At 56.6% G+C, this 24,396-nt stretch overlaps 1 protein-coding gene across 1 annotated transcript in view; it reads left to right on the top strand.

The window, feature by feature from the left end:
• LOC134425122 (semaphorin-7A-like) overlaps positions 1 to 20,351 on the top strand; it is a 31,262-nt gene extending 10,911 nt beyond the window's left edge. The window contains exons 2-14 of the mRNA XM_063169412.1: positions 7,487 to 7,620; positions 8,744 to 8,794; positions 9,780 to 9,875; positions 9,953 to 10,037; positions 11,173 to 11,283; positions 13,045 to 13,184; positions 13,460 to 13,638; positions 13,741 to 13,849; positions 14,683 to 14,881; positions 16,474 to 16,589; positions 17,159 to 17,310; positions 18,020 to 18,087; positions 18,900 to 20,351. Coding sequence (XP_063025482.1) covers positions 7,487 to 7,620; positions 8,744 to 8,794; positions 9,780 to 9,875; positions 9,953 to 10,037; positions 11,173 to 11,283; positions 13,045 to 13,184; positions 13,460 to 13,638; positions 13,741 to 13,849; positions 14,683 to 14,881; positions 16,474 to 16,589; positions 17,159 to 17,310; positions 18,020 to 18,087; positions 18,900 to 19,246 — 1,787 coding nt within the window. The 3' untranslated portion in view covers positions 19,247 to 20,351. The remainder of the gene's footprint in view (positions 1 to 7,486; positions 7,621 to 8,743; positions 8,795 to 9,779; positions 9,876 to 9,952; positions 10,038 to 11,172; positions 11,284 to 13,044; positions 13,185 to 13,459; positions 13,639 to 13,740; positions 13,850 to 14,682; positions 14,882 to 16,473; positions 16,590 to 17,158; positions 17,311 to 18,019; positions 18,088 to 18,899) is intronic.
• Positions 20,352 to 24,396: the final 4,045 nt, after the last annotated feature.

The following is a 24,396-nucleotide window of genomic DNA, read 5'->3' as shown; positions in this document are numbered from 1 at the left end:
CGGGGTGGCACAGCTCGGCCGAGGGGCCGGGTGGGAACGGGCAGTGCCAGGGGAGGGCAATTCCAGGGGCAGGGAATACCAGGAGGGGGAATTACAGAGAGAAGGACAATTCCAGGGAGAGGGCAATTCCGGGGAGAGAGAATTTCAGGGAAAGGGCAATTCCAGGGAAAGGGCAATTTCAGGAGGGGACAATTCCAGGGGAGGGAAATTCCAGGAGTGGCAATTCCAGGGAAAGGGCAATTTCAGGAGGGGACAATTCCAGGAAAAGGGCAATTCCAGGGAAAGGGCAATTTCAGGAGGGGACAATTCCAGGGGAGGGAAATTCCAGGAGTGGCAATTCCAGGAAAAGGGCAATTCCAGGGAAAGGGCAGCACCAGGGATGGACAATTCCAGAAGGGGGCAATTCCAGGAGAGGGCAATTTCAGGAGACAGCAATTCCAGGGGGGAAGGGGGGAATTCCAGGAGTGGACAATTCCAGAAAAGGGCAATTCCAGGAGAAGGCAATTCCAGGAATGGACAATTCCAGGGCCAGACAGACTCCCTTCCCTGCTCTCCCACCTCACAATCCGAGGTTTTTCCCACTTTGAAGGGATTTAAGGGCAGGAAATGAAGGAAGTGCCTCATGCCCGTCCCAGTTCCTGGAACCCAGCAGGTTCTGCTCCCATCCCACTTCCACTTCCATTTATTTCAGATAAATATTTCAGATAAATGCTTTACTTCAGATCCTGATTTTATCCATCAGTGCCATCCCCTCCACCCTGCTCCGCATCCCCACAGAATTCCTGTCGGATTTAACCCTTTCCTGACCCAGCCATGGGACAACTGAGAGGCGTTTTAAAACCTTTTATTCCATTTTCAGTCTCGTGTGAAGGGTGAGGCAGCACAGATTTATAAATCACACCATAGCAATCAGAAGAAGTCAGACAAGGGCTTAATCCCAGAAATTCTTTTTTTTTTTTCCGGAGCCGGGAGCGGTGCGAGCCGGTGACTCAGGAGCGTCTGGGCTGCGGGAGGCGCTGCCAGCCGGGAATGTGGAGAGAGGAGAGAGGAGAGAGGAGAGGGAGAGGCAGTGCTGACTCAGCCCCAGGCGGGCCGGGAGACGGGGTTTGCCGGGAGAGGCTGCAGCCCACGCTGCCCCTCTGCTCCGGGGGTGGGGACAGCCGGCTCCGGGATGCTCCAGGATGCTCCAGAATGCTCTAGGATGCTCCCGGGTGCTTTGTGATGCTCCAGGATGCTCTAAGATGCTTTGGGATGCTCCAGGATGCTTTGGAGTGCTCTGAGATGCTCCAGAATGCTCTGGGGTGCTCCAGAATGCTCTAGGATGCTCTGGGATGCTTGGGGACGTTCTGGGATGCTCTGGGATGTTTTGGGATCTTCTGGCATGCTTTGGGATGCTCCTGGATGCTCCAGAATGCTCTGGGATGCTCTGGAATACTTCAGGATGCTCTGGAATGTTCCAGAATGCTTTGGGATGCTCTGGGGTGTTTTGGGATGCTCCAGGATGCTCCAGGATGCTCTGGGGTGCTCCAGGATGTTCCAGCATGCTCCCAGATGCTTTGAGATATTTTGGGATGTTCTGGGATGCTCCAGGATGCTCTGGGATGCTCCAGAATGCTCCAGGACACTCTCAGATGCTTTGGGATGCTCTGAGATGCTCCAGCATGCTCCAGGATGCTCTGGGATGCTTGTAGATGCTCTGGGATGTTCTGGGATGCTCCAGGATGCTCCCAAACGCTTTGGGATGTTTTGGATGTTCTGGGATATTCTGGGATGCTTTGGGATGCTCTGGGATACCCTGGTGCTTCTCAAGGGGCTCTTGGTCCCACAGGGAGCCGCTTGCTCTGTCACCAAAGGCTCCCCTCTCTCTGTGAGAAACACGTTCACTCTCCTGAAAATGCAGAAAGTTAAATAAAGGACAATAGGAGCAAGGAGCACAGAGCAAAGGTTTTGTGGCATCAGCCAAGAGCCCCCTGTTATCTTTGGGGATATGTCCTGGTTTAGGGCAAATTTAACCCTAACCCCTTAAATACCTTTAATTACATCAGCCCTTTGCATATTCACAGACCCTTGTGCTCAGTAAACTTTTCCCCAAACTGGTTTACATGTTCTGAGAATTGTTTAGCATATCTCTGCTTTGGCTCTGCTCTTTCAGAGCATGTGCATTCCTGGATTGTGGTTTTAGTTCCTTTCTATCCCCTCCAGTTCTGCCTTCAGAGGGTGAGTGCTGCTGGCTGGCACATCTGTGCAGGTGTGCTCACCCTGTGTGGCACATCTGCCCAGGTGTGCTCACCCTGTGCTCACTGGGTGTTATCCCATCCCTGCAGGCACTGTGACACAGCACACTGATATCAGGCTTAATGAACCAGAGGAATAAAATCCATATCTTTATAGCAAACTTACTTCAACACCACACATCTAAAATCCATTTTAATATTTGCAAAAAACCCAATATTACAATGTCTATTTGTAGGATCTCCATCGCATCTGGAGCATCTCCTAGTTCCAATACCTGCTCCCCTCCTTCCCCCCAGCCACTCTACAGGATGTCCCTGTCCCTGATTTGGTGTCCCTGATCCCCTCCCTCCCCCCAGGCACCATCCAGGATGTCCCTGTCCCCGATTTGATGTCCCTGTCCCCGATTTGATGGCCCTGTCCCCGATTTGATGTCCCTGTCCCCGATTTGATGGCCCTGTCCCCGATTTGATGTCCCTGTCCCCGATTTGATGGCCCTGTCCCTGATTTGATGTCCCCGCTCCCTCCCCTCTGGCGGGAGCTCAGCCGAGCACAAAGCCGCCCTTTCTCCCATTCAGGCCCCGCAGCGGGGACATTTCCAGGGACAGTGGTGCCATTGATTGTCACCCGAGCCGCGGGGCTGGTGGCAAACGCAGGGCACGGGGGCTCGGAGGGGTCAGCCAGGCTCTGGGAATGAGCCCTGTGTCCCCTGGAGCTCTGGGATGGATTTAGGGACAGGGGTGATGGCAGGGCCGGGCCATCCAAGGGCACGGGCCTTTCTGTGCAGTGTCAAAAGCAGCTTTTGAGAGATGTCCCATTATTTGGGGACACCATGGGACACAGCCCTGTCCCTGGAAGTGTCCAAGGCCAGGCTGGACTGGGCTTGGGGCGCCCTGGCACAGCAGAAGTTGTCCCTGCCCTTGGCACAGAGTGGGATGAGATGAACTTTAGGGTCTCTTCCATTGCCAACAATTCCACGCTTTTCTGGCGCTGAGATGGTGCCCTCTGCCGCCTCACCCTCATCTCCTGATGCTGTTCAAACCCCAGACTCACAGCTTGGGGTGCAGGGATGTTCCCCCATCCCACCAGGATCCAAACCCCTTCCCGAACCCAAGCTGCTGCAGGCAGAGCAGGACTTGGAACCAGCTCTGCAAGGCTTGGAACCAGCTCTGCAGGGCTTAGGTAGGACCAGCTCTGCAGGGCTTAGGACCAGCTCTGCAGGGCTTAGGTAGGACCAGCTCTGCAGGGCTTAGGTAGGACCAGCTCTGCAGGGCTTAGGTAGGACCAGCTCTGCAGGGCTTAGGACCAGCAGGGTTTAGGTAGGACCAGCTCTGCAGGGCTTAGGTAGGGCCAGCTCTGCAGGGTTTAGGTAGGACCAGCTCTGCAGGGTTTAGGTAGGACCAGCTCTGCAGGGCTTAGGTAGGACCAGCTCTGCAGGGTTTAGGACCAGCTCTGCAGGGTTTAGGACCAGCTCTGCAGGGTTTGGGTAGGACCAGCTCTGCAGGGTTTAGGACCAGCAGGGTTTAGGTAGGACCAGCTCTGCAGGGCTTAGGACCAGCTCTGCAGGGTTTAGGTAGGACCAGCTCTGCAGGGTTTAGGACCAGCTCTGCAGGGTTTAGGTAGGACCAGCTCTGCAGGGCTTAGGTAGGACCAGCTCTGCAGGGCTTAGGACCAGCTCTGCAGGGCTTAGGTAGGACCAGCTCTGCAGGGTTTAGGACCAGAAGGGTTTAGGTAGGACCAGCTCTGCAGGGTTTAGGTAGGACCAGCTTTGCAGGGTTTAGGTAGGACCAGCTCTGCAGGGTTTAGGACCAACTCTGAAGGGTTTAGGACCAGCTCTGCAGGGTTCAGGTAGGACCAGCTCTGCAGGGCTTAGGTAGGACCAGCTCTGCAGGGTTCAGGTAGGACCAGCTCTGCAGGGTTTAGGTAGGACCAGCTCTGCAGGGTTTAGGATCAGCTCTGCAGGGTTTGGGTAGGACCAGCTCTGCAGGGCTTAGGATCAGCTCTGCAGGGTTTAGGTAGGACCAGCTCTGCAGGGCTTAGGTAGGACCAGCTCTGCAGGGTTTAGGTAGGACCAGCTTTGCAGGGTTTAGGTAGGACCAGCTCTGCAGGGTTTAGGTAGGACCAGCTCTGCAGGGTTTAGGTAGGACCAGCTCTGCAGGGTTTAGGTAGGACCAGCTCTGCAGGGCTTAGGACCAGCTTTGCAGGGCTTAGGTAGGACCAGTTCTACAGGGTTTAGGTAGGACCAGCTCTGCAGGGTTTGGGTAGGACCAGCTCTGCAGGGTTTAGGACCAGCTCTGCAGGGTTTAGGACCAGCAGGGTTTAGGTAGGACCAGCTCTGCAGGGCTTAGGTAGGACCAGCTCTGCAGGGTTTAGGTAGGACCAGCTCTGCAGGGTTTAGGACCAGCTCTGCAGGGCTTAGGTAGGACCAGCTCTGCAGGGTTTAGGTAGGACCAGCTCTGCAGGGTTTAGGACCAGCTCTGCAGGGTTTAGGTAGGACCAGCTCTGCAGGGCTTAGGTAGGACCAGCTCTGCAGGGTTTAGGACCAGCTCTGCAGGGTTTAGGTAGGACCAGCTCTGCAGGGTTTAGGACCAGCTCTGCAGGGCTTAGGTAGGACCAGCTCTGCAGGGTTTAGGACCAGCTCTGCAGGGTTTAGGTAGGACCAGCTCTGCAGGGACCCCAGCCCTACAGGGACCGCAGCAGGCGCTCCTGGAAGCGCTCGGAGGCTCCGTTGCCAGCTCCGAGCCCAGCCCAGGCTCGCTGGAGGCTGGCAGAGCTGTTTCCACTCTCGGCTCTGATTCAGTCCCCGGGGAGCTGCAGGATAAACAACAACCTCGGCGCCGGCCAAATGATTGTTTAGGGCTGCTTTGTTTGTGGCTCACAGCTCGGCGGGGCTCGGGGAACTCAGGAAGAGCCCCCCCAAAGGAGCCTCAGGGCAGCGGGAGAGAAGTGTGGGAGAGGAGGAGGAGGAGGAGCTGAGTTTGGAGCTGCAACTCAAAACTTGGAGATTTGCCTGGGTTTGCAGAGCTTTAGGGGCTGGGGTTTCAAAGTTTGGTGAGGTCTGCGCGGATCCCCTCGAGGTGTGTTGGTGATGGGGCCACGGCACTTTAATGGGGTTTTTGGGAATGGACATGGTGTGAAGGGGATTGTGCCTGTCCCGGGCAGGCTGGGACTGAGCCTGGCTGCAGAAACAGCCTGGAAGGTTCTGTGCCAGCTTCTCCAGCTCGGCGTCAGGGGTTTCTCAGAGCCTTTGGGCACAGGGAAGGCTGAGCAGGACACAGGGGCAGGAAGGGAGGGTCCCAGGGGAAGAGCACAGGGAGCCGTCCCTTCATTGTGACCCCAGCCCGGACCTGAATGGTTCTGGCAGCTTCCCCAAGCCTTGCTGGGAAAGCTCTGCTTGTTTTAAGGGATGAGGGACCACCTCGAGGCTTGTTGGTGATGGGCTCACGGCACTTTAATGGGGTTTTTGGGAAGGGGATTGTGTCTCTCCTGGGCAGGCTGGGACTGAGCCTGGCTGCAGAATCAGCCTGGAAGGTTCTGTACCAGCTTCTCCAGCTCGGGCTCAAGGGTTTCTCAGAGCCTTTGGGCACAGGGAAGGCTGGGCAGGGCAAAAGGGAGGGTGGTCAGGGCACAGGGAGCTGTCCCCTCATTGTGTCCCCAAATCGGACCTGGATGGTTCTGGCAGCTTCCCCAAGCCCTGCTGGGAAAACTCTGCTTGTTTTAAGGGATGAGAGACGCGCAGGAGATGGGGATAACCCCCAAACCCAGCGGGAATCCAGCGCCCCGCTGACCTCCGAGGCGCCTCTTGCTGGGCGGGGCAGTGCCAAGTGCCAGCCCTGGCAATTAAGAGCCACGCGCCGCTGATTAATTACCCGACAGTGGCGGCTGCCAGCTCCAGCGGCGTTCTCAGCCTTTGGCCGAGCTCTGGGAGCGCTGCCCAGGGCAGAGGCCGCTGTGTTTGGGAGAGGGAAAAGCGGGGATGGAGAGCTCGGAGTGCCGGGCAGAGGGCGGCCCTGAGCCCCGGAGCGATCCCCGAGCACACCTCGGGATTTTGGGGTCCTAGGGGGGGAGCAGGGCCAGCCTCACCCAGCCTATGCAGCGGGAATGGCAGGGGTTTGAAGGGAAGGGGGGCTGGAGAAGGTGGGATGTGAAAGAGGAAGGGCAGAGGGACAGACAGACGGATCTGCTGCCAGCTGGGACGTCTGAACGCTAGCTGTCACTTTTTGTTCCTGTCTGGGACATGGAGTCTGGGGGTGGTGAAACTTTCATCTGTCAGACCTGGGCTCCGGCCTGGGATCCAAACCCTGTCCATCCCTCCTGGCATCCAAACCCTGTCTGTCCCTCCTGGCCCTGAGATCCAAACCCTGTCCATCCCTCCTGGCATCCAAACCCTGTCTGTCCCTCCTGGCTCTGGGATCCAAACCCTGTCCATCCATCCTGGGATCCAAACCCTGTCCATCCCTCCGGAGATCCAAACCCTGTCCATCCTCCTGGGATCCAAACCTTGTCCATCCCTCCGGAGATCCAAACCCTGTCCATCCCTCCTGGGATCCAAACCCTGTCTGTCTCTCCTGACCTGGGATCCAAACCCTGTCCATCCCTCCTGGCATCCAAACCCTGTTGATCATCCTGGGATCCAAACCCTGTCCGTCTTCCTGGAGATCCAAACCCAGTCCATCCTTCCTGGCCCTGGGATCCACACCCTGTCCATCCCTTATGGGATCCAAACCTTGTTGATCCTCCTGGGATCCACACCCTGTCCATCCTCTTGGGATCCAAAACCTGTCCATCCCTCCTGAGATCCAAACCCTGTCCATCCCTTCTAGGATACAAACCCTGTTGATCCTTCCTGGCCTGGGATCCAAACCCTGTTCATCCCTCCTGGGATCCAAACCCTGTCCATTCCTCCTGGATATCCAAATCCTGTCCATCCCTCCTGGCCCTGGGATCCAAACCCCGTCCATCCTCTTGGGATCCAAAACCTGTCCATCCCTCCTGGAGATCCAAACCATGTCCATCCTTCCGAGATCCAAACCATGTCCATCCTCCTGGAATCCAAAACCTGTCCATCCTCCTGGAGATTCACACCCTCTCCATCTTTCCTGGAGATCCAAACCCTGTCCATCCTCCTGAGATCCACACCCTGTTGATCCATTTCTTCTGAGATCCAAACCCTGTCCATCCTCCAAGGGCACAGGAAGGGATGGGCTCAGCGGGTGCCCCCAGAGCAGCTCCCTGAGGTGTGTGCCCTTCCCAGGTGCCAAGGAATATGTGTTCCCACGGAGGGAGAGGTTCCCAGTGTTCTTCCACCAGGAAAACACCTCCTCCATCTACGTCGGGGGCGAGGGCAGGCTCTACTACTACGACTTTGCAACGCGTGAGAACTACACGGTGAGGGGCGCCGCTAACGGGCTTGGAGCAAAACCCCATCAAAAGGGTCTGGGATCCATCTCCCAACCCACATTCCAGGCCTGGAGGAGCCTGGTGTCTGCCCAGCCGGCTCCATCCTGCCAGGAAACAAAATCCCAGCCGGAAAGAATGGTTGGGGTTGGGGTTGGGGTTAGGGTTCAGTCTACCCTGTTGGCCATGGGCGGGTTCTACCTTGGGTAGGGTCCCCCCTGGTTAGGGTTAGATTTAGGGTTAGGCTTAGGCGTAGGTTTAGGCTTAAATATCCCCTGCTGGCCATGGGCAGGTTCTTCCCAGGGTGGGATCCCTCTGGGTTAGGGTTAGGTTTAGGATTAGAGTTAGGATTAGGGTTAGGATTAGTGTTAAATTTTCTGTGTTTTCCATGGGCGGGTTCTACCTTGGGTGGGATCCCTTGGAGGTTCTCACTGCCCCACAGGGCTGATGTTTCCAGACTGGGATCCTTTCTGGATCCATCATAGATATTTCCAACTTTAGATCCTTTCTGGATCCATCCTAGATATTTCCAGGTGGGGATCCTTTCTGGTTCCATCATAGATATTTCCAGCTTTAGATCCTTTCTGGATCCATCCTAGATATTTCCAGCTTTAGATCCTTTCTGGATCCATCCTGGATGTTTCCTGGGGATTCTTTCTGGATCCATCCCAAATGTTTCCATCCTGGAATCCTTTCTGGATCCATCCTGGATGTTTCCAGCCAGGATTAGGGTTAGGGTTAGGATTAGAGTTAAATCTCCTGCATTGGCCATGGGTGGGTTCTTGCTTTGGTGGGATCCCTCTGAGGTCCTCTGTGCTGTGCAGGGGGGATGTTTCCAGCCAGGGATCTTTTCTGGATCCATCCTGGCTCTTTCCATGGGATCCTTTCTGGATCCATCCCGGATGTTTCCAGCCAGGGATCCTTTCTGACTTGGGAGCAGCAATGCTCAGATTTCGTCACTGGCATCCAGCCTGGCCTTCATGCTGGATTTCAAGTGCCAGGGGTGGGGGACAAGGACACCTCGTGGGTTTTGGTGACCTTGTGGCAGGCTGACCCCATGCCTGGTGGCCTTGGGAGAGCAGGAATGGAAACGTTTCCCTCTCCTTTATCCTAGGAAGAGTTCCCGGTGAGAAATGAAGGCCAGTGCGTGTCCTCTGGGAATTTGGTAGGTCCCACCTGTGAGGGAGCAATGGGATGGGGAGGATTTGGGTTGAAGGAGGGAATAACAGGATGGGGAGGATTTGGGTTGAAGGAATAACAGGATGGGGAGGATTTGGGTGGTTCAAGGAATAACAGGATGGGGAGGATTTGGTTTGAAGGAATAATGGGATGGGGAGGATTTGGGTTGAAGGAGATAATAATGGGAAGGGGAGAATTTGGGTTGAAGGAATAATGGGAAGGGGAGAATTTGGGTTGAAGGAATAATGGGATGGGGAGGATTTGGGTTCAAGGAAAAATGGGATGGGAAGAATTTGGGTTGAAGAGGGAATAACGGGATGGGGAGGATTTGGGTTGAAGGAATAACAGGATGTGGAGGATTTGTGTTGAAGAAGGAATAACGGGATGGGGAGGATTTGGGTTGAAGGAATAACAGGATGGGAAGGATTCGGGTTCAAGGAATAACAGGATGGGGAGAATTTGAGTTCAAGAAATAGTAGGATGGAGAGTATTTGGGTTGAAGAAGGAATAACGGGATGGGGAGGATTTAGATTGAAGAAGGAATAATGGGATGGGAAGGATTTGGGTTGCAGAGGGAACAGCGGGATGGGGAGGATTTGGGTTGAAGGAATAACAGGATGGGGAGGATTTGAGTTGAAGGAATAAGGGGATGGGGAAGATTTGGTTTGAAGAGAGAATAACAGGATGGGGAGGATTTGGGTTGAAGGAGGAATAACAGGATGGAGAGGATTTGGGTTGAAGGAATAACGGGATGGGGAGGATTTGGGTTGAAGGAATAACGGGATGGGGAGGATTTGGGTTGAAGAGGGAACAGCGGGATGGGCAGGGCTGGAGTATTTGGTTGAAGGAGCTGTGTGTGCTCCTCATGAGCTCCGTCTGGATGAGGGGATCTGGGAAAACCCAGGGAGGGTCTGGGAATCCGTGAGGTGCTGGGGGCTCTGTGCCATGGCCAGGCTCCTCTCCCCCTGCAGGAGGACAGCCGGAATTACCTGACCCTGGTGGAGCAGTACGGGGACGGGCTCCTCGTGTGCGGCACCGGCGCCTGCGCTCCCACCTGCTGGAACGTGGTACGGATCCTTCCCCCTTCCTGGGCGGGGAAAACCCGGCCTGACCCCACTCAGGATCCCCTTCTGTCCTTCCCCAGACACAGAGGAAGGAGAGCCAGCCCTGGGATGGGAGAGGGATTGCTCCCTTCACCCCTGACTCCAACACCCTCGTCGTGGTCGATGGTAAGAGGGATATTTTCCCATTTTCCCGTTTTCCCGTGGTTTTGTTGTGCCCAAAGCCTCCCTGGGACAAACAGCAACCCCCTGAGGCTTCTCTGAGGGCTTTGTCTCCTTGGCTCTCCTCATTTTGTCCCCATGGAAATGCACATCCCGTTGGGACAGAGGTTGGAGATTCCCATGGGGGCGTGGGTGGGGACTCTGTGTGGGAGGAACATTGGGAATCAGGAATGCTTTGGGTCAGGAGGGACCTGGGAAGGACCTGAATCAGGAATATTTTGGGTGGGGAGGGACCTCAGAAGGAGGGACGTGAATCAGGAGTGTTTTGGGAGTATTTTGGGTTGGGAGGGACCTGAATTGGGAATGCTTTGGGTCAGGAATGCTTTGGGTCAAGTGGGACCTGGGAAAGACCTGAATCAGGAATGTTTTGGTGGGGAGGGACCTCAGAAGGAGGGACCTGAATCAGGAATGTTTTGGGAGTATTTTAGGTTGGGAGGGACCTGAATTGGGAATGCTTCGGGTCAGGAGGGACTTTGGAAGGAGGGACTTGAATCAGGAATGCTTTGGGTCAGGAATGCTTTGGGTCAAGTGGGACCTGGGAAGGAGAGACCTGAATCAGGAATGTTTTGAGTCAAAATGGACCTCAGAAGGAGGGACCTGAATTGGGAATTCTTTGGAAATGCTTTGGGTTGGGAGGAACCTGAATCAAGAATGCTTTGGGTCAAGAGGGACCTTGGGAGGATAAACCTGCATTAGGAATGTTTTGGGTCAAGAGGGACCTTGGAGGGACTTGAATCAGGAATGTTTTGGGTCAAGAGGCACCTGGGAAGGACCTGAATCAGGAATGTTTTGGGTCAAGAGGGACCTGGGAAGGAGGGACTTGAATCAGGAATGTTTTGGGTCAAGAGGGATCTCAGAAGGAGATACCTGAACTGGGAATGCTTTGGGTTGGGAGGGACCCGGGAAGGAGGGCCTGCAGTGACCCCACTGCTCCAGGCCTGGTGTGGGGACAGGTGAGGATCCTTCCAAGAATGTGTCCCTGCCACCCTTCAAGGACTGGGATTCCTGTTCCACACCCACCATCCCTGCCATGCCCAGGAAGTCCTGGCTGCTTTCCCTCCCCCTCATCCTCTCCCCACAGGCCAGGACATCTACTCCACCATCAAGAAGAGCCAGCAGAACGGGAAGATCCCTCGGTTCCGCCGCGTGAGGGGCGGGGGAGAGCTCTACACCAGTGACACCGTGATGCAGAGTGAGTGGGGACATTCCCAGCAAGGGGACATTCCTGGCAGGGGGACATTCCCTGGGGCAGGGGCGGGAGAAGCTCCAGAGCCTCTTGTGGGTGTCGGATTAAGCAAAACTCATTAGTTTTGCTTTGCTGGCTTTTGCAGTGCAGATATGGCTGTAGATCCACGAAAAAATGAAAGTTTGGGTTGCTTTAGCCAAGTCAGCAGGCTCAGACACCAAATGTTTGACCAGTTCAAGCCCAAACAAACCCTTTGTGACCTGTTTGGAGTGCCAGTGCCAGCCAAGGAGTGGCCAATACCCAGTGGTGAGAAATATTGGTGTGAGGCTGCCCACAAGACCAATCCCATAACCAACTGGTGTTATTGGTTCCCTGATCTTCTTGAAGCACTTTATGGACATCAAGAACTGGAAATTCCTGGTTCTTTGGCAATGGAATTTTGTGCTGAGGGAAATCCACAGTTAAATGTTGATTCCCCACTAGAGAAACTCCAGTTTGTGGTGCAGCTGTACTGCCCCAGTGCCCCCTAAGCTCAATCTGACAGATCAGGTGCCCTCGGTGCCAGCCAGCAGGGAGCCAGGTTCCCCTGAGCCCTGTCCCAAACCAGCACAAAAGAGACTTCCCTGTCCTTGAGGCATGGGGAAATGAGGCTGGCAAGTCCCTCCTGCGGGGTGGAAGGAAATTGGGTTGTGTAAAATGCAAAATGTGGCAGCTGCCCCGCAGCATTGGGCAACTTCCATTGCAGGCAGGGGCCCTGGCAAACCCCAGTCAGGCCAAACCCAGGGAGGGGACATGGGGAAAGGACCCTGCTCCACTTCCCTGGGCTTGTGGTGGCTGCTGTGGTGGCTTCCCGGGGGGAAAATGGGGGATTAATGGGATAAAAATGGAATTAAAGTGACAGGGGGATAAAACAGGGAGGGGGAAACCAAGGCAGGCCTGAGAGCCCCAGGGCTGCCAGACTGATCCCTGGAGATTCCCTGCGATGGAAACAGCAGCTCAGGATGCTCAGAGGGACCCAGGGGTGCGTTATTAGGAACGGTGTTATGGGGTTTTCCCAACGCACAGCACGGATTGCTCCTCCTGAGGGATCCGTCCTTCCTTCCTTCCCACAACAGCTCCCAGAGTCAGGAGGGACTCAGGTTTCTGTGGCTGCCTGGGCTTCCCCAGGCTCCAGGGAATGAGTTTGTGCAGTCGGGCAGGAGGCACTGGGAAGGTGGCACTGATGCCTCAGGTTTAGCTTTTGTATTTTCCGATTCTGTTCTGCTTTAGTGTGTGGGTCTGGTGAGCTGAGATAGGGGATGGTGAGCTCTCTGCACAGAGCAAAACAATTCCCGCTCTAGCTGGGGACCAAGGCCAAATGATCCAAATCTCAGGCCCAAGGGCACAAACAATGTGGGCTGAAGAGAGAAAAACAAGAAGGATGGGATTTCATAACCTAAAGCTGCAACTGGACAATTAATTCCAATATGCAAATGAAGCAGAACTTACAAAAGTCAGAGACCTTTGTGTCCATTTTTGTGACCATTTTGGCTCATCTTGGTTGGCTCTTGTGCTGCCCAGGGTGCATCCATTGGGGAGATCCTTTTAATAAATCCCTGTTTTATTATTTAATTCTATCTAGTCTCAGTTCTAGCTCAGCCTTCCCAAGGATCAGCAGGGCCAGCCTGGGCTCGGAGCTGTCATTCCCTGGGCCACAGCCATGTCCCACTCCCTGCCCTGTCCCCACCAGATGAAACCAGGTCCAAGCTCTGTCCCTTGCCTCCCCAGACCCTCAGTTTGTCAAGGCCACCACGCTGAGGCACGAGGAGCCTCACCAGGACAAGATTTATTACTTCTTCCGCGAGGACAACCCCGACAAGAGCCCCGAGGCGCCCCGCAACATCTCGCGGGTGGCCCAGCTGTGTAAGGTACCTTGGGGACGGGCTGGGCTGGCAGCCAGGACAGCTCTGGGGGGGACAGGGCACGTGCCAGCTCCTCTGGGCTGACCCAGGCTTGGTTTGGCCCCTCTGAGAGGGGCACAGCCTTGTCCTTCAGCCTTATAGGGGAGAGAATTCCCTGCTCCATCTCACCGGGATGGCAGGAACGGGATTGTGGCAGCATCCCGCAGTTCCCCATCAGGACGGGCATTTTGGGGTGTTCTCCCCCAAACCCTGACTCCCTCCCTGCTGTCCCTGTCCCCCAGGAGGACAGGGGAGGAACCAGCTCCCTCTCAGCCTCCAAGTGGACCACGTTCCTCAAGGCCACCCTGATCTGCGTGGACCCCGTCACCAAGGGCAACTTCAACTGGCTCCAGGACGTCTTCTTCGTCCCTGCCGGTGACTGGCGGCACTCCAAGGTCTACGGGCTCTTCACCAACACCTGGTGAGGGGCCCTGGCCCAAATCCAGGGCTGGAAAACAGCTGGAGCAGGCACGGCGGCGGGCACAGCCCGATGTCCCCCCTGACCCTGTCGTTGTCCCCTCAGGGGGAGCTCTGCCGTCTGCGTTTACTCCTTCGGGGACATCGACAACGTGTTCAGGGCATCGCGGCTCAAAGGCTACAACGGCCCCACCCCCGAGGTCAAACCCGGCCAGGTGAGGGAGGCCCGGGGGACCCCGGGAAGGGGACACGGAGGGAGGGACCAGCTGGGAATGGAGGGAGGCTGGAAAAGGTCTGATCCCTTCATGGGAAGCACGGGGAGAGAGGATCTCAGAGGGCACCTGGCACGGGCACAGTGACAACACCCGTGGGGCAGAGCTGTCCCTTCCACTGCCATCCTCAGCGCCCCGCCCGCCTCTGACTCTGCCTTTTGTCCCCTCTGCCCGCAGCGCGTCCCCTCGGGGCAGCATCTCACCCTCTGATGGTCCCTTCTGTCCCCTTCTGTCCCTTGTGTCTGCGTTGGATCCCCTCGGGGCAGCACCCTCTGACTCTGGTCACTTTTGTCCCCTCCAGGCAGCACCCTCTGATGGTCCCTTTTGTCCCTTTCTGTCCCCTCGGGGCAGCACCCTCTGATTGTCCCTTTTGTCCCTTTCTGTCCCCTCAGGGCAGCACCCTCTGAGTGTCCCCTTTGTCCCCTCCTGTCCCGCAGTGCGTCCCCTCGGGGCAGCACCCTCTGATTGTTCCTTTTGTCCCCTCCTGTCCCGCAGTGCGTCCCCTCGGGGCAGCACCCTCTGAGTGTCCCTCTGAGTGTCCCCTCCTGTCCCGCAGTGCGTCCCCTCGGGGCAGCACCCTCTGAGTGTCCCCTTTGTCCCCTCCTGTCCCTCAGCGTGTCCCCTCGGGGCAGCACTCTCTGAGTGTCCCTTTTGTCCCCTTCTGTCCCGTCGGGGCAGCACCCTCTGATTGTCCCTTTTGTCCCCTCCTGTCCCGCAGTGCGTCCCCTCGGGGCAGCACCCTCTGAGTGTCCCCTTTGTCCCCTCCTGTCCCGCAGTGCGTCCCCTCGGGGCAGCACACGCCGAGCGAGACCTTCAAGATCGCGGACAGCCACCCGGAGGTGGAGGAGCGGGTGGAGCCGCTGTCCCCGTCGCGCAGCCCCCTGTTCCACAACAAGCACCGCTACCAGAAAATCGGCGTGCACGAGGTGCCCGCGGCCGACGGGCACCGCTACAACGTCCTCTACCTGGCCACAGGTGCGGGGACACCGCGCAGGGACATTCCCCGCGGGCAGGGCTGCGTGCCCAGCCTGGCATATGTTCGTCAGGCAGCGGCGAGCCGCCAAATTTCGGGAACAGCAGAACGCTGCCAGGCTGGCTGTGTGGGCACAGGCGGGCTGCGGGCAGCGTCCCAGGCACGGGGGAGGCGGGCACGCTTCATGCTGGGGGGGCAGAAATCGCTCCCCAAGAGCAGCTCTGTTGGTTTTTGGTGCTGCCCGAGCTGTGCTGGTGCCTCCCATCTGTGGGATGTGTTCCCTGGCACTCTGAGGGACCTGCAGGGGTTTAAATTGCTGGTTTTGTGATGGAGACAGTGCAGCCGGCTCTCGGTGGGTGGCTGGGGTTGGATTGGGGCCCACGAGTGATGGATTTGGGATTTTACAGCTAGGGAGAAACAGAGAAATTGAGAGAAATTGGGAAACAGAACAAGAGAGGTAGAAACAGAGAAATAGAGACAGTTACAAACAGAGAAAGAAAGAAAGAAAGAAAGAAAGAAAGAAAGAAAGAAAGAAAGAAAGAAAGAAAGAAAGAAAGAAAGAAAGAAAGAAAGAAAGAAAGAAAGAAAGAAAGAAAGAAAGAAAGAAAGAAAGAAAGAAAGAAAGAAAGAAAGAAAGAAAGAAAGAAAGAAAGAAAGAGAAAGAAAGAAAGAAAGAAAGAAAGAAAGAAAGAAAGAAAGAAAGAAAGAAAGAAAGAAAGAAAGAAAGAAAGAAAGAAAGAAAGAAAGAAAGAAAGAAAGAAAGAAAGAAAGAAAGAAAGAAAGAAAGAAAGAAAGAAAGAAAGAAAGAGAAATAGCGAGAAATAGACAGAACAAGTGAGGTAGAAACAGAGAAATGGAGACAAACAGAAAAAAAAAAGAAATAGAAAAATAGAGCAACAGAGTTAGAGAGAGACAGAGAAACAGAGAAAGATAAATAGAAAAATAGAGCAACAGAGTTAGAGAGAGACAGAGAAACAGAGAAAGATAAATAGAAAAATAGAGCAACAGAGTTAGAGAGAGACAGAGAAACAGAGTTAAAGAGAAACAGAAAGAGAAATAGAAAAATAGAGTAATAAATAGAGAAACAACGAAATTGAGAAACAGAAATACAAGAACAGAGAAACAGAGAAATATAGGAACAGAGAAAGAGAGTTAGAGAGAAACAGAGAAATTGAGAGAAATAGAGAAACTGAGCTATAGAGAGAAACTGAAATAAAGACAGAAACAGAGAAACAGAGTTAGAGTGAAACAGAGAAAGAGAGAAACAGAGAAATAGAGTTGAAATAGAGAGAAACAGAGGGACAGGGCAATAGAAAATTTGCAGAATCCTGGGTCTGCAGGGTCCTCCTGGGCAGCTTGATCCCACAGGAAGGGCTGTGGGATGGGCACAGAGTCCCCTGGGGGTCCTGCCCGAGCTGGGCTTCCCCTTCCCCTGGCTGAGGGGAGAAGGGATCCCACTGGGAAGGGGGAACCCCGAGGATTCCCAGCCCTGTTCCCTCGGGGTGCTGCTCCTGCCCTCGCTGGGTGTCAGGTCCAGGAGGCACCTCCTGGCACTGTCACCCCCTCACCAGGGCTGTGCCCTCTCTCTCCCCAGACAAGGGGTCCATCCACAAGGTGGTGGAGCTGCCAGACGGGGTGCAGAACATCGTGGAGATCCAGGTGTTCCCCAACAAGGATCCCATCCAGTCCATGATCCTGGACCACACCAGGGTGGGTCCCTGCTCCGGGGGTGGGAGAATGGGGTGGGTCAGGCATGGGAGGGTCAGGGCCAGCCCCGGGGTCTGGGAGTGAAATCATGGAACTATTTGGGTTGGAAGGGACCTTTTGTGATCACCCTGTGACCTTTAATTATCATCCAGCCCCACCTTCCACTATCCCAGGGTGCTCCAAGCCCCAGTGCCCACCCTGGCCTTGGGCACTTCCAGGGATCCAGGAGCAGCCACAAGGAATTCCATCCCAGCCCCTCCCCACCCTCCCAGGGAACAATTCCTTCTCAATATCCCATCCATCCTTGCCTTCTGGGAATGGAAGCCATTTCCTGTGTTCTGTCCCTCCAAATTCCCTCTCCAGCTCTCCTGGAGCCCCTTCAGGCCTTGCAAGGGGCTCTGAGCTCTCCCTGGAGCCTTCCCCTCTCCAATTGAGCACCACCAGCTCTCCCAGCCTGGCTCCAGAGGAGCTCCACCCTCGGAGCATCTCCTTGGCCTCCTTCCAGCAGCTCCAGCTCCCTCCTGACCTCCCCTGGGACACGGAATGACCGCTGCTGTGCTCTCCTCCCGCAGGCCGTGCTCTACGTGGGCTCCAGCCGCCGCGTCCTGGAGCTGCCCATGGACATGTGCGGGGCCTACCGCAACAACTGCCACAGCTGCGTGCTGGCCAGGGACCCCTACTGCGGCTGGGCCAACGGCTCCTGCCTCTCGCTGGCCCTCAGCAGGTGTGGGGGGCCATCCCCACCCCAATGCCACCGGGCAAACGCCCACACCCCCAGCATTCCCCTCCTGGGCTGAGCGCGTGCGTGGGTTTGGGGTGGATGCGTTGTCCCCAAAGGTTTGGGGTGTTCTGTGTGGATCCATCACTCTCTTGAAGGGTTTTGGGCACCCAAATGCCTTTTCCCAACACTTTGGGGTGCTCTGTGTGGATCCATCACTCTCTTGAAGGGTTTTGGGCACCCAAATGCCTTTTCCCAACACTTTGGGGTGCTCTGTGTGGATCCCTCTCTCCCTTGAAGGGTTTTGGACACCCAATCCCTCTCCCTGAAAGTTTGGGGTGCCCTGCATGGATCCCTCCCTCCCTTGAAGTGTTTTGGGCATCCAGTCCCTCTCCCCAAGAGTTTGGGGTGCTCTGTGTGGATCTATCTCTCCCTTGAAGGGTTTTGGGCACCCAACCCCTCTCTCCAAGAATTTGAGGTGCTCTGTGCAGATTCCTCTCCCTGAATGTTTGGGGTGCTCTGTGTGGATCCATCCCTTCCCTGAAGGGTTTTGGAAACCCAACCCCTGTCCCCAAGAGTTTGGAGAGCTCTGCATGGATCCATCACGCTGGTCATCTCCAACCTTCTGAAACTGGGATGGATGGGGGAGATTCCCATCTCTGAACCACCAGTTCCTGAAGTTCTCTTGGTGCTTATTTCTGTTCCCATCCCCCAGGGACGTGCTCCAGAACCTGAACTTGGACTCGTGGCAAGGAAGCTGCCAGAGGGGTGACGTCAAGGAAGGTATGTGGAGATGTTGGGGTTGGGGAAGGAATTGTTGGATTCTCCAGGCTTTGGATGAGTTTGGGTTGGTTTAGATGGGTTTGGGTGGGTTTGGCTGTGTTTGGACAGGTTTGGGTTTGTTTGGATGAATTTGGATGGATTTGGGTGGGTTTGGGCGGGTTTGGAAACGTTTGGATGAGTTTGAATGGGTTTGGATGGGTTTGGTTGGGTTTGGATGGACTTGGATGAGTTTGGATGGGTTTGGGAGGGTTTGGGTGGATTTGAGTGGGTTTGGATGGATTTGAGTGGGTTTGGGTGGGTTTGGATGGGATTGGATGGGTTTGGATGGGTTTGGGAGGGTTTGGATGGGTTTGGGTGGGTTTGGATGGGTTTGGATGGGTTTGGATGGGTTTGGATGGGTTTGGGAGGGTTTGGATGGGTTTGGGTGGGTTTGGATGGGTTTGGGTGGGTTTGGATGGGTTTGAATGAGTTTGGACAGGTTTGGATTAGCTTGGATGGGTTTGGGCAGGTTTGGGTTGGTTTGGATGGGTTTGGACAGGTCATCTGTCTCGGTTTGAACAGACAGGTGTCTGCTAAGGAAGGCAGGAGCCTCCCCTGAAATAGAAAACACAAACCCCCTCCCTCTGAATTATTATAATTTTGAAATTCAGCGCTCTCAGGCAGAGACATGGGAGCAGCAACAACAGGGCAGAGCAGAAATTTTGAGGAGTTCTCTCTCAGAAGAGAACTCAAAACTCTCTCTGAGCGTTCCCCCACCCCACTAAAGCCCAGACAGCTCCCAGCTAACCCACCCTCACCCCGTGTCCCCGCAGACGACTTCCACAACGTCTCGGTGATGCTGCAGTCCCGCTACTACCTCAACTGCTCCATCGAGTCCCACTACGCCACCTACAACTGGTACCACGAGGACGTGCTCATCAAGAGCTGCAACACCTCCCACCCCCAGCACGACTGCTTCCACTTCATCCCCAGCGTGAGCCGCGAGCACTACGGCCGCTACGTCTGCGTGTCCGAGGAGGACGGCTTCCGCCAGGCGCTGGTCAAGGAGCACCTGATGGACCACCAGCGCTTCCTCTGGCAGCGCGGCCATGCCCCAGCCGTGCCGGCCTCGTGGCTCCGGCTGCTGCTCGTGGTGGCCCTGGCCGAGCTCTTCCACTGACGCCGTCCCGCTCGCCCTGCCCGTGGGCTTTGAGCGCCCCTCGCCGCCGGCCTCGCTGGCGGAGCCGCGGGAGGAGGGCGCGACACGCGGTGGCGGCCCCGCCGGCCAGCCATGCATGCGCTGATGCTCAGGGCGCGGCCGCTCCTTGCATGTGATGAAGATGAGGAGGAGGAGGAGGAGGAGCCGGCCCTCGGCCTCCTCCGGACTGTGGGATGCCCGCTGCCTCCCGAGGTTGGGGCTGGGACGCCCCCGGCGAGTCCCCTCCTGCTTGAGGGGGGCTCGGGTCGTTGTTTTTTTTTTTTTTGTTTGGTGTGGGAGGGAGGTCGGGAATCGGCGCACCACGCGTTGGGAATTTGCATGGAAAAGCCTCGGAAGGTGACTGGAGTTGGGGTGTGGGAACGGGGAGGGGAGGTGGGAGCAGAGCCCGGAGCGGAGCGGGAGGCGCTGGGAGGATGCTGGAGACGCACAAATGCTCCGCGGGCGGCTGAGCCGAGCCGAGGGGCAGCGCGGGGGCCGTGCCCGCTCCCACCCTGCCCTGGGCGCCCTCAGGGAAAGCGGCCGCGGATCTCAGGGCACCGGGGGGGCTGTCCCCGCCTCTGTCCCTGTCCCCGCGCTCTCGGAGGTCTCGGAGCGAGACTAAACTGTGAAAATCGGGATTTTCCCCCTGTGCAAAGGGGGCGTCCCGCTCCTTGTCCCAACCTCGCCCAGCCCGGAGCGGCCCTGCCCTGGGCGGGGACACCCAGGGGACACCCTGGCCGTGCTTCCAATGCCTGTCCCGGCTCCTGCTCACTCAGGAGAGGCCACGTCCGGAGCCAGAGCTTCCTACTGCACTACACGCCCGAGATGTTCCCCATCCCCAGTCCAGGACAGAGCTTCTCACAGCCCTTCTCAAAGCACTTTAACTTTGTGGACTAACAGATATTTATTATACCGACTGCTCGTTTCTGTCTTGTAGGATTTTATAATATTACAGCAGGTGGGGGCGGATCACAGGAGAGGAAAATTTAAAAAAAAATCCACCACAACAGCTACCAAAAAACCCCCCCCCAACCCTTTCAGACCTGTAACCAAAGCGGATGGTTGGAATAAAGAGAGGAAAAAAGCAGGAGAGCGCTGTGGTTCTCACTGGGAATGATGGGGGGAAATCTCCCCTGGTTTTTTCTATGTCCTGCTCCCTCCAGCCCCTGTTTTGGGGCTCCTGTTTTGATCCAGCAGCAAATTCCCGCTGGAAATCCCAAAGGAGGGAGTGAGCAGCAGCTCTGGGAAGGGAGGGATGGGAATAGCGGTGGGGTTTTTGGTGTGGAGCCATCCCCCCTCCTGCCTGGGATGCTCCGGATTTTTGGGAAGAGCGAGCTGCTGGTCGGTGCTGGGAGGGAAAATGGCTGGAGAGAGGCGGGGAACGGGAATTCGGGATTTTGGAAGGTGCTAAAAAAGGCAGGAGCGACCGAAGCCTCCATCAAATCAGCCCCGGCACAAAGGGACGAGTCCCGGTCCATTCCCGGTGCTCCTGCCCACAGGGAATATTTCGGGATGGGCGAACGAGCTGCAGCTCAGGACTGCAGTGACACACAGCGGGGTGGCACCGAGGGGACCCCGCTCCTCACTGGGGGGAGACTTGGAAGCAGAAAAGCGAAACCTTTCCCTGTCTCCATCCCTCTTTGGCACAGAATTCCCGCTGACGCCGGCAGCGTGCGGGAAGGGAGAGGCAGGAGCCGGGAGCGGGCGATTCCCGAGCCGGGAACGGGAATTTTGGCAGCCCCGAGGGGTGGGATCGAGGATCGCAGATCCCAGAGGGAATTTTTGGGTGCAGCGCACGGACTCCGAGCTGTTCCCATTCCCAGCTCCACCGGTGTGACCCCAAAGATCCGAAATCCCGGGAAAGATTTTGGGAGAAGCGCAAGAAGGTGACGCTCAAGAATTCCCACTCTGGAACGGATGGGAGCGGGTGCAGGCAGCCAGGATTCCAGTTTTGCTGCCCAAAATCCCTTTCCTTGCCCAAAAACCCAGCTGAGAGAGGAGGGTCGAGCACCCCGGGGACAAGCGGAGTCCCCGGGTGACAGCGACACAAGCAGGGTGTCCCCTCGCCGTTACCTCCCCGCCCCTGGGGGCAGCCAGGACAAACCGCAGGGATTTTTTTTGCCCAATTCCCCAAGGAAAGCAGCTCGGGCCGAGCCCTGCGGGTGTTTTTATCCCGGGACACGCTCCCAGTCCCGCCCGCTGATTCCTGAAATCCAGCGAGCCAAAACCGGGATGTGTTGTGGCCCGAGGGAGCCGCGCTGTCCCCGCGCTGTCCCCGCGCTGTCCCCGCGCTGTCCCCGCGCTGTCCCCGGGGTTATTCTGGTACCTGAGCTCACCCGGGAAGCTCCAGCACACGGGCTCAGATATTCCAGCAGCTTTTCCAGCCTTTTCCCGGCACGGGCAAAGCGGAGACCTCCCTGCCCCATGGATACCCTATAGGGAGCTGCGGAGGGAGCCGCCTGCCCTACAGAAAACCCCAAACAACGACAAACACACCGGGAGCATTTGGGGCTTTTCCCAGAGCTTCTTTCACTATGCAGTGTGTCCCTCGGTGTCCCTCAGGGTCCCCCAGTGTGCCCCTGTGTCTCTCAGCGTCCCTTGGTGTCCCACACTGTCCCTCAGTGTCCCTTTGTGTCCCCCAGTGTCCCTCCATGTCCCTCGGTGTCCCTCCATGTCCCCTGGTGTCCCTCCATCTTCCCCAGTGTCCCTCAGTGTCTCTCTGTGTCCCTCCGTGTCCCCTGGTGTCCCTCCATCTCCCCCAGTGTCCCTCAGTGTCTCTCTGTGTCCCTCCGTGTCCCTCGGTGTCCCTCCATGTTTCCCTGTGTCCCTCTGAGTCCCTCAGTGTCCCTCCATGTCCCTCAGTGTCCCTCAGTGTCTCTCAGTATCCCTCAGTGTCTCTCAGTGTCCCTCAGTGTCCCTCCATGTCCCCCAGTGTCCCTTCGTGTCCCCCAGTGTCCCTCCATGTCCCTCGGCATCCCTCTGTGTCCCTCCATGTCCCCTGGTGTCCCTCCATCTTCCCCAGTGTCCCTCAGTGTCTCTCTGTGTCCCTCTGTGTCCCTCGGTGTCCCTCCATGTTTCCCTGTGTCCCCCAGTGTCCCTTTGTGTCCCCCAGCAACCCTCCATGTCCCTCTGTGTCCCTCTGAGTCTCTCAGTGTCCCTCCATGCCCTTCAGTGTCCCTCAGTGTCTCTCAGTGTCCCTCCATGCCCTTCAGTGTCCCTCAGTGTCTCTCAGTATCCCTCTGTGTCCCTCCATGTCCCCCAGTGTCCCTTTGTGTCCCTCGGTGTCCCTCCATGTCCCTCAGCCTCCCTCTGTGTCTCTCGGTGTCTGTCCATGTCCCTCGGTGTCCCTCCGTGTCCCTCCATGTCCCCCAGTGTCCCTCAGTGTCCCTCAGTGTCTCTCAGGATCCCTCTGTGTCCCTCCATGTCCCTCAGTGTCCCTCTTTGTCCCTCCATGTCCCTCCATGTCCCTCCATGTCCTCCAGTATCCCTTTGTGTCCCCCAGTGTCCCTCTATGTCTCTCGGCATCCTTCTGTGTCCCTCCATGTCCCCCAGTGTCCCTCAGTGTCCCTTTGTGTCCCTTTGTGTCCCTCGGTGTCCCTCGGTGTCTCTCGGTGTCCCCCAGTGTCCCTTGGTGTCCCTCGGGGTCCCCCAGTGTCCCTCCGTGTCCCTCCATGTCCCTCCATGTCCCTCCTAGTCCCTTCGTGTCCCCTGGGCCCAGCGCAGGGGGACAGGAGGGGGTGGCACTGTGTCACCGTGTCCCCAAGGCGTGGGGCTGCAGCCGGTGGGGTTTGGGGCTGGGACAGCCATGGGGACAGGGACAGGAGGGGACAAGGACAGCAGGGGACAGAGCCTGGGCCAGGGAGGGGACAGGAGGGGACAAGGACCATGGGACAGGAAGGGACAAGGACCATGGGGCAGGAGGGTACAGGGACAATGGGGCAGGAGGGGACAAGGACCATGGGACAGGAGGGGACAGGGACAATGGGACAGGAGGGGACAAGGACCACGGGACAGGAGGGGACAGCTCCTGTGGCCCGCAGGGGACAGCTCCGCGCTCGGCGGAGGGAGGGGACCGGCGCTGTCCCCGCTCGGTGGCACTGACGGGCCCGGCGCGCCCCCCGGTGTTTGTCGCCGATGTCGCATCCGCCGCCAGCCCCGCTCGGCGTCCCCGCTGCCATCGATGTCCCGGGGACACCCGGGAGAGGTGACCCCCGTGTCCCCCTCCCCATTGTCCCTCACCCCAGCGCCTGGGGACAAGGGACAAGGGACAAGGGACAAGGGACAAGGGACAAGGGACAAGGGACAAGCTTTGTCTCCGGCTCAGGTCAATCCAAAGCCGTTCCCAAAAGCTCACAGGGGATGTTTGGCATTTGGCATTTGGGGTTTGGGGTTTTGGGTATGGGGTTTGGGGTTTTGGGTATGGGGTTTGGAATTTGGAGTCTGGTATTTGGAATTTGAGGTTGGGATCTGGGGTTTGGCGTTTGGGGTTTTGGGTTTGGGATTTGGGGTTTGGGGTTTTGGGTTTGGGGTTTGGGATTTGGGATTTGGGGTTTGGGGTTTGGGGTTTGGGATTTGGGATTTGGGGTTTGGGGTCTGGGATTTGGGGTTTTGGATTTGGAGTTTAGGATCTGGGATTTGGGGTTTGGGATTTGAGGTTTGGGATTTGGGATCTGGGGTTTGAGGTTTGGGGTTTCGAGTTTGGGATCTGGGGTTTAGGGTTTGGGATTTGGCATTTGGCATTTGGGGTTTGGGGTTTTGGGTATGGGGTTTGGAATTTGGAGTCTGGTATTCGGAATTTGAGGTTGGGATCTGGGGTTTGGGGTTTTGGGTTTGGGATTTGGGGTTTGGGGTTTTGGGTTTGGGATTTGGGGTTTGGGGTTTGGGATTTGGGATTTGGGATTTTGGGGTTTGGGGTCTGGGATTTGGGGTTTTGGATTTGGAGTTTAGGATTTGGGATTTGGGGTTTGGGATTTGGGATCTGGGGTTTGAGGTTTGGGGTTTCGAGTTTGGGATCTGGGGTTTAGGGTTTGGGATTTGGCATTTGGGGTTTGGGGTTTTGGGTATGGGGTTTGGAATTTGGAGTCTGGTATTTGGAATTTGAGGTTGGGATCTGGGGTTTGGCGTTTGGGGTT

Source organism: Melospiza melodia, chromosome 15, assembly GCF_035770615.1.
Source record: "Melospiza melodia melodia isolate bMelMel2 chromosome 15, bMelMel2.pri, whole genome shotgun sequence".
NCBI classification, from domain to species: Eukaryota; Metazoa; Chordata; class Aves; order Passeriformes; family Passerellidae; genus Melospiza; species Melospiza melodia.
The sequence above is the reverse complement of the archived record's forward strand: the minus strand, read 5'-3'. Positions and strand labels throughout refer to the sequence as shown.